Source organism: Borostomias antarcticus, assembly GCF_949987555.1.
Source record: "Borostomias antarcticus genome assembly, chromosome: 24".
NCBI lineage: Eukaryota > Metazoa > Chordata > Actinopteri > Stomiiformes > Stomiidae > Borostomias > Borostomias antarcticus.
This window is the reverse complement of record NC_140257.1, coordinates 11,423,542-11,433,016: the sequence shown is the minus strand read 5'-3', so window position 1 is coordinate 11,433,016 and position 9,475 is coordinate 11,423,542. Positions and strand designations below refer to the sequence as shown.

At 42.9% G+C, this 9,475-nt stretch overlaps 2 protein-coding genes across 2 annotated transcripts in view; one reads left to right on the top strand and one right to left on the bottom strand.

Moving 5' to 3' along the window:
- The window catches only part of greb1l (GREB1 like retinoic acid receptor coactivator), a 42,193-nt gene extending 38,047 nt beyond the window's left edge, over nt 1-4,146 (bottom strand). Inside the window, exon 1 of the mRNA XM_084458040.1 lies at nt 4,048-4,146. The gene's annotated coding sequence lies outside the window, so the exon portion shown is untranslated. The remainder of the gene's footprint in view (nt 1-4,047) is intronic.
- Nucleotides 4,147-5,602: 1,456 nt separating this feature from the next.
- Nucleotides 5,603-9,475, top strand: part of rock1 (Rho-associated, coiled-coil containing protein kinase 1) — a 29,163-nt gene continuing 25,290 nt past the window's right edge. Inside the window, exon 1 of the mRNA XM_084458039.1 lies at nt 5,603-6,425. Within this exon, the coding sequence (XP_084314165.1) occupies nt 6,333-6,425 (93 nt within the window). The 5' untranslated portion in view covers nt 5,603-6,332. The remainder of the gene's footprint in view (nt 6,426-9,475) is intronic.

Here is a 9,475-nt window from a genome sequence, read left to right as displayed (position 1 = left end):
CTGATCCGAGGGGTCTTTGGGCAGGAAGCCCCACCCCCAGCAGGGGGATCAATGCACATAAATGGAGGAGGTCACAGACCTTTGACATCTCCATTAAGCTGGGGGAAGGGCACAGGCCTTTGTGAGATTGGCTTTAATGATCCAATTGTGCAACAATTGTCATACAACCTACAGTATACAGTCCACCCCCCCCACCCTCCCCCAAACCCCCTTCACACCTCCCCAAACTGCACACAAATATCGCTGATCACACGGCGTTCCTGGCTCGTTCCTTTCCAGCTCACTCCCACGCGTTTCTAGCAGCTTCTCCCTCACGTTCCCCTCCGGCCCCTCCTCATGTCTCATCCCTCTTTCCTAACCTCCTCCGTTGTCTCCCTCTGCTTTCACGCTGCCCGTGAGGGAGAGGCCTGGCCACAGACGGAGTGGAAAGAGTCCAAATGCTGCGATTGAAACGAATGATGAACTTCTTAGATAGAGTTAAGGAAAAAAAGAAAGAAAAAAATAGATAACTAATGTTATTTGGTGGTCATTTGACACTGAATCAATCACTACGTTTTAAGTGTCTGACAACTTTGATCTTTGCCACGTTTGGCTATTACGAAGACTATCACTGTCAATGTTGTTCTTTCTTTCTTTCTCTGTCTTTTAATGTAATTTATTTTATTTTTTACATAGGGCTGACAATGCAGATGGGTTCCTGGCATTCTTGACCCCCAATAAAAAGGACAGGTTAAAAGTTTACAAGCGTCCATGCGGAAGACAGCAGGGCCTGCAGAGCAGTAGTGTGAGGATATCCCAACAGTGATGACTCCTCTCTGGGTGTCTTATGGGAGGGCTTATTGACCATTTCGGCTGACAAAAGAAACATCGCTGACCCAATTCAAAGCCTGCAGCTGACCTTTCTTTCGTAATTAACTAAACACACACGCTATTCATGTTTTTTGTTAGTTTTTTTTTTTTAAAGCCGATCGTCCTACTATCTCCTCTATTTTATAGATATCTGTTCTTTGCTATGTCATGTAGCCTACACTGCAATGTAATAAAGCCTTAATGAAGCTGTATCACTCCAAATAGCTGGGGATACAAAAGCTGAACATAAATACGTAGTTTATCTTTCTAATCTTGATTGACCTTCAACAGAAGATCTGAAATACTCGACTAGATGTTTAGTTATAGCCTAAATATACCAAATTGCTTTCAACATCAGCCCTGTGATTAACTGGAAAGTTTTGAACAAGGATTCCGTCTAAGCAGTTTGACGAATGATGGCTGTTTCAAAGACCACCTGTTTTCCCGTCATGTCTCAGTCAAAAAGGTGTCAGGACAATGGATTTCTCCAGCTAGCAGGGGGGCTGTCTCTCTCATTTGCACTTTTCATTAGAAAAGCAACCTAGAAAGAGTCTGAACATTTCATTTGATGGAGAACTTAAGAGTCAGCCCTTCATTAGATCTCTGGAGATGTTTTATCTTCCAGAGTGATAGACAGAAAATGGTTGGGGGTTCATGAGGATTCGTCGTTCCTCTTATTTAATCTTCTCCTGATACTGCCGCCGGAAAGAGAGGCCATGGAAACAGAGATATTATTGGAAATCAATTGTTATGGATGCCATTTTGTTATGACACATACTGAATATCTGAGCAGCCCATCACACCTCGGTTTGTCATAACAGATAGTGATTGATGAGAGATAGGGAACAAAATGTGTAATTCAATCTTGGGTTTCAGAACAAAGACTCTAGCTGTTTTTTTCCAGCTGTCAATGAAGCCACACACATGGTGAGATGACTGAGGAGGTGGTTTAAAAGAGGGACTTACACAGTACAGATGCACTGTAGCCTACATATAAACTTTGATTACAGCAAAGACCTGAAGCCAAACTCTTCCAAATGTCACCCTGGTAAAAACTGACTAAAGAGTGAAGAGTAAAGAGTGCTCTCAAGAGTAAGAAATATCAGGCAGATCAAGTGAATCTTTGTCCCTCACAATAGCTATCAGGCAGAAAGAAACAATAGTAGGACAACCATGGCCCTTTATAGTGGGAGACATAGAGAATACTCACTTTAGTGTGTGACCATTGACTCCCAATATCAAAATAAAAGAACCCAATATAATATTTGGGCCATTTAAAGAGGAATAATAGCTTTGGTAGAGCAAGAATATAGTTTTATTTTTGTGTCTTACGTATTGATTCTTTAAAAGTCAATGTTAATATACTACTACTGTATAGTGAATGATACACATATCCAATCAGGGCTCTTGTTAAAAATGTTTAAGCATGTGGTTGACAAAAGCAATAGGACTTGTTCAAGTTCATGGCTAATAAATATAGACATACATCATGCTATTCTACATATTACATAATAACCAGTGCCTGTATAAATGAAGTTGGCTGACTGTACAATAAAACTTTGCAAGCAATGATTTTTGTTTAGTGTTTCCTGGAAAGATAAAGTCTGTCGAATTTAAACGAGCTAAAAGGGCTAGATTAAACTCTGAGAAACCTGTGGCTGAGGACAGCACAGAGAAGTTGCATTTAAGCAGGAGAAAATGGGATTTAAAATCCCACACAGACTAGCAACGAGCAGAGGGATTGGCTACGGGGGAAAGTGTCGCAGGGGGCTGTACTTATCTCTTCCCCAGATTAACTCCCAATTGTTCCCTGGGAACAAAGGCGGCCAGTGAGGATGCCAGACCCCCGACGGCCAGATGGCCAGCGCTCAGAGAGCCCCCCGACCCTGCGAGTCCTTGCCTTCGCTGACAGGGCTCCACGTGCTCAGATGAGACAGACAGGCCCCCAGGAAAGTTCTCCATTCTATATCTGTGCTCTACACACTGTGCCCAGGTGGGAATAATATAAGGGGTGCAGCGTTGCAAGCCTCTCTGAAATACTGGGACAGGTTAGCAATCTCAAGGAATGTACTGGAATATGGACAAACTCTGTTGATTGCCAAGTGATAACACATGGGCTCAAAACCCCCCACACCTAACTGATTAGACATCACACTGCAAGGCTGCAGTCAACAACCACATGGAATGAAGCTATGGCAACAACACTGTTTTTGCCCAGAGATCTGTTTTTAGAGAGGTACATTTTGTTTCGCTATCAAAAGCACACTCAGAGCTGAGGAGTGTTTGTCCTGGTCTCTGTGACTGTAAAATCAGAGATTCCTGGCAGAGGTTGGAGGTGTGGACAAAGGGGGGGTTGGTGGAGACACAAGGAATGTAACCTCTGGGACATGAAACATGAGGGACAATAGATTACAATCAGGTCAGGACAGACGGGTTTGTAAAGTTGTAATTACAGTGACAGCTAAAACAACTCCTAACTCTCAATTGATATGACATGATCAACTGTATAGCTTATTCCACTGTATTCCAAGAACTACGTATTTAATTATTCATCTACAAATATTATACTTGGCATGAACTCATAATTCCATTTTGCAACAGCCTACTGGAATATCTTAAGCCCCAACCTTTAGCCTACGAATTATGAAAATTCCTACCTGACAAATAAGTATTTGGTAAATCTGTAGCTTGCTTCATTAATATTCTTAAACAACAAGAAGCGGCAGATAATAAAAACGGCGCAGCCTTTTGCCTTTAGTTAGTAAGTTATGGGTGGCCTAAATTAAAAAGAAATAGGCTATTGAAAGTGCGTCATGAATGTGAGCGCTCAGCACAACATCAGGATAAACCCATAGATTGACCTGCAAATGACAGCAGACCGAGACGAGGAAATAGCAAAGGATCCTTTATGGATCCGGTATGAATTTAAACTTCATCCGTAGCCTATCAAACCATCTGCTCGTCTACAAATAAAAGATAACTCGAGCAAGTCTCGCTATTCTATAAAAGCACCTAAATTGACAAAAACATCTATCGCTGAGAAAAAATAAGCTAACACCATCACCTGCAACAGATGCTCGTTTGAGATTTGGAGGGCACTGGCGGCGAAATAGGATCATATACATTGGGATGCATGGACAGACCACTGTCGTATATATGTTCTCTTACATGAGTAATTGAGAAGAATATTGGTCTTACCTTTATTTAAACTGCAACGGATTAAGCTTTACTGTCCATCGCGGAATGGATGATTTGTTCATCTACTTCTTGCTTCCACCAGTGTGCGGTGGGCTGTTCTGGGCGCCTCTGGTGTTGTTGAACGACAGCGAGGAAGCCTCCAAGTGACGTCAAGGAATTATTGTATGAACCATTTGGCTCTACAGGGGACGTGCAGTTCCGTAGGCTACAGAAAAATCAGTTCAGAACTAGGGACAGCTCACTAGAATAATTTCTCACTTCAATTAATCCAGACTTTCCCTCTCTCTCACACACACACACACACACACACACACACACACACACACACACACACACACGCACACACACACACACACACACACACACACACACACACACACACACACACACACACACACCGCTTTAGCATAAGTCATGTATGTTTCATTTAAATTAGGACACTTCTGTTTAGACGATGCGAATATTGTGACACATATGCCTAGTGGACTGTATTCGGATAGTGGTACATAGGAGATTCGGCGGCCACATGGGTCTTTATCTTAAGCTTGAGAACACCTCCCTCTGTCGGGAAAACTGTGGCATTGGCAACTCGAGAAGGAAACCCGTGATTAAACCATCTACGCGTATCCATGCCAATGGCTGCCAAACTATCCGGGCCAAGCAGAAAATAGAGTCCCTGTTACCTAAATGTTAGCAACATAATTAGGGCATGGCACGTTATAGGGCCTAATTCCATTATACGTGGTGCATGTATCTTGTAGCCTATAGGCTAAATGAAAAATTATCATTATTGAATCCCTGCCGCTCTTTCTTTCACCAGAGTACCAGATCAGTGTCTGAAGAGAGAACTATCACCTCATATGTGAGGCATGGATGGTGAATAAACTGTTGATTTCATGGGCCCCCGTAATTTCAACTACCCCCGTAATGTTCTGCTATTCTAAACGTAGCCTATAGCCTAGTTATCAGCCTAAGAAGAGAGAATTTAGAGCCTAAATTAATAAACGGGGGAGTGGCGTTTAATTAACTGTTAATCCACTTTTTGACGTCTGTTTTCATGCAGTGTTTTGTATTTATTTAAATTTTCTCTGTTTTTGTCTTGTTTTTCTCTATAGCACTTGGAGATTTGTTTGAAATGTAAAGTGCATTACAAAAATGTATTATTATTATTGTATTGTTATTATTATTGTTATTACTATCATTATTATTATGCTTATTATTATTATTATCGTTAGCCTATTATTATTATTATTAGGGCCTATTATTTTTGTTGTTTCGTTTAGGCATTTGTTTTTTCTTAATATCTAGCTATTATGATGCGGCTTATGCGGTACTATATGACTTTTTACCTGCATGTTTCATGTTTTCAAAGGCGTCTGTGTGGAACCATGTAGCCTGAACCCTTGTTCACCAGCATCTTTGCGCTCAACCCTGTAAACTCCTTGAACGCGCCTGGGTGAAGCTCATGCGCATGCGCAGTCCTTGACGTTACGAAGTTGCCTCTCCGGGTGTTTGAACAGGAAGGCGGACATGTTGGTCGGGCTGTGGGAGAAAATCGGGCATCGTCTGTTTTTCGAAAAAATAGCATAGATCAAAAGCCAATTCGCCCGTATATAGTCTGCAATATTTCTATTAGGAGTGGTTAAAATCGATGGTCACTGACAATGTGAGGCCCACAGCGAATGGACTGCAATAAAATATTTTAACAAGACCGTGTTTTAAACTGATCGAAATTTGGAAGGAGAAGTTTTTTTTCATCACTTCTACTTTGCAGCTGTCAGACTCGTTTGTCTTTTTTCTTTCAAGGGCCTGGCACTGATATGGACATGGGCCTGGAGTAACCTTGTACATACAGAACCTTGCAACGTATATTTACATTTTACTTGTTTGGATGTATCAACATTTTTAAACCATCTTCTGTGGCATCCTGTGGAGGCTAGCTAAGTTAATCTGTTGCTGCATTTAACTTGGCTAGCTAGCTAACGTGAGCTAGCTAGTTCGAGCTGCTAAAGTGGTCTCTGCCTAACTCATGCTGGGGAAACATCTTTTCTCAGAAAATGTGGCTTTTGTGTTTTCAACGCCACTTTAAACTCTTCGTTGTTCGCGACATTTTGAGAAGAGATACAGCGCTTCTCTGAAAGTGCGGCGGACACACTGACTGAAGTTAACGGGAAGAAAGAAACACTTGGCTAGCTAGCTACAACTGAGCTAGCTAGCTAGCCCTCTGGATTGCCAACTATTCTCTTGATTATCGCACCGTCGTGGATATCGATTTGACAGCGAAAATGTCAGCTGGCGAGAGTTTGGACGCTCGGTTTGAAAAAATCGATGCCATGTTGAAGGACCCGAAATCAGAAATAAACACGGATTGCCTTTTGGTAAGTTTAGCTAGACTAGGTGCCTGCTTGGCCAACTTGCCACTCAGTCTTTGGGCAGGAATGTAGCTCAAGCTAGCTGCTAGCTAACTGCCTCGCTAGTGTGGGCGAGGGACGAGGAGGTTGTCTTGTTTGCTAACTAGCTAACGTGAGCTAGCTCTCTACTCATTCAACCCACTAATTACATGTAGCTAGCCAGCCAGCTAACGTTAGTATACATGAGCTTTCTCGCCGAATACGAGTCGAATAATAGCCTAATAGTGCAGTGTTGCATGCTATTATTTGGATAACGTTAGCTAGATAAAGTTACATTTTAGGTAAATTTCAAGTTCAAGACTCTTCCTGCAAGTTCACATAGTTGAATGCTAGCTAAAATAAGCTAATGCTAGCTACCTGACACTATCCATACATGTTGGAGTTTGTGCGTTAGCTAGCACAAAATGACCTGCTATGCATTCATAACGGTAGATGGCTATTTAGCTAGCTAACGTTAGCGTAGTGATGGTCCACGGGCTCCATTTCTTCAGTCAATTATGAGTTACTGGCCTTGTTGAGAAGGGCCAACTATCTCCCTTTTTGACCATGAATTTATTTTCGCAGCCTAAATGATAACACTTAGGCTAAGTATTTAGTTGAGTGATTATATCAGTAGTTTTTCCTTGAGGATGGTGACTTCAGCCTTGAGCGTATTTGTTTTGGGTAGCTATCGAGTGTATCTGGGCAAACAGAACAGGAAGTGGTAAGTTACGTGAAATAAAGTCCAAAACCTGTCACTATTGTATTACCAAGTCAGGGTTTCCAGTTGGGGGTGAGGATGTGAAGCTAACAAACTGGAAGTAGGCCTATCATTGCCGTCCCAGCTGCAAGTTCACCTGCTCTGGTCTTCCCTGACTGTATCCTATCTCTGTCACTGCTTGTGGTTGGCTGAGTGTGTAGATCCTACATCATGCTATAGCCGTCAGAGGAAACTCATTCATCATGGCTGTATGATCCAGAAGACAGACTGATATTGCGTCTAAGAGAATCTGTAGGCTCTGCTTCCTCTAAGGGGTCTGTGCTGTTTGAGCTTAATCTTGAAGGCCATTCTTCGATTCCGAATGTCTTCTGTCTTTATCAAACCATGATGTGAACGTTTGAGGGATATTTGAGAAGGAGATAGGGCATGAGGAATTGAGCTTTAAGGCTCTTATATCAATGCTGTTCTTTATCATTTAGAGTGAGGTTGAGTGGCTTATGAGCTCAGGTCTTTGTGTGTATTTGAGAGTGACTGATGGGTTTCCTTGGGCAGCATAATATAATCATATGACAGGGCTTTTGTGGTTACACTAGTGATTGTGTGGATTTGGCTTTGGGATATCACATACTGGAATCTGCTTCCTGACACTAGATGGATCAAGAATCCACATGGAGCACCATTGTAGCTTGATGGAAATGTGTGCCTGAATTTCCTGCTATTGTCTTTGAAAGTGTGAATTTTAGACATGCAGGTACTCTCAAAGAAGGAGGCAGCCTAAACACATTGGAGTGAAGTCAGACTTGCCTCTAATACTCGATTAGTTGCATTGTTTGAAAGGACAGAGGGGATATCTTGGTTGGAGAATATGGCCAGACTAATTTATTCCCAACTCTGGACAGGGTGGTTCTCCAAACCAGTGATATGTGGAGATGTTTTCCCTTTAGTCCTACCCACACCATCGTCTTACAGCAGCTCATTCAGATGAAGCCGTTAGCTATAGATGTACGTTCGTTCAACTCTGGCTTTTAACAAGAACAGTCGTTTTGTCTCCCTGACCTCCCACACTGCTGTAGAGAAAGGCAATTAAACTCACCTAAAGCGCATACGCTCCGCATTTTAATGGCAAAAAGCTGTGGGGACTGTTTCTGCGGACTGCAGTCACACACAAGGGTGTTGTTGCTCTTTTTTCCCCCTCTCTGCAATCTCCTCTGATCAATGAATGGAGGCCTTTTGCTGGAGCCCCTCACCACCACCACCACCCAGGCACTCCACCCACCGCTTAATAAAATTCCATGCTAATCAAATAACCTCTTGTCTTTGACTGGCCTGGAGTCCCCTGTGTGTCCCAAAGCCATTCTGCGCGTCTGGAGAGCAGAGACCAGGCAGGCAGCTCTGAGGTAGCTGGGTGTGTGCTCTCTGCCCATAAACCAAAATTATGTGGACTGAAGACTCATGTTTCTGAAAGCCTTGAATTGGGACATTTAACTCATAAAGCAGTTTCCAACATGTTGGGTTTTGAGTAATCGCCTCCATCAAAAGAGCACAATGCTGGTCTTTTACTGGCCTTGTTGGTACCTGAGTCTGTTGGTCTTGCCTAATGGTTTGTATTTGTCCCATTCAAGACTTGTGTTGTGACTGTGGCTTTTGGCTGGCATCCTCCACTCAGGGGTGGCCTATCAGACACAGTGTTCCAGCCCTGTCATTCATCTTATCTTCTCCCGAAATAATTCCTAAAGGAGAGAGAGAGAGAGAGGGCCTTATCAGCAATGTGCTGTGCTTCAGGCAGACTCCTGAGAGCCACTCTGAACAGGCAGAATTCCTGACATTGTGATGGGAAAGCTCACTGACATTAAAGGCCTGCTATTGTCTACTATGACTGTTTGTTTGTTTCTTCTGTACGGGTTTCCATAGTTCACATAAGCCCCGAAAATGTGGCCTGAAAATCCTGGAATAGGAGTCTCTGTAATAGCATTTGTTATAGTGCTTTTTTGTCGAGAACTTGTTTGGCCACATACTTAAAATAGCTCTCTGACGTGTACAGTCCTGTTAAGGAATGTTACTGCGGCTGTCCAGAGTTCTCTGTGGCAGGAAGTTATGCAAACGTGCATTGCTGAGCACAGAGCTGTGTGATTAGGGTCCTGGAGGACTCGGCACTCTGCTTTTTTTTTTTTCCGTAGTTCGGGGTAGTTACAACAGTGTGGTCAACAAGGCCCCATTTTCTCCTCCCTCCTCCCTCTTTCTTCTCCACGTACCTCACCGCTCACCTCCTCTTTTCACTTTCTCCATCGCCGAAGATCCGAGTGAATAATACGGAGGG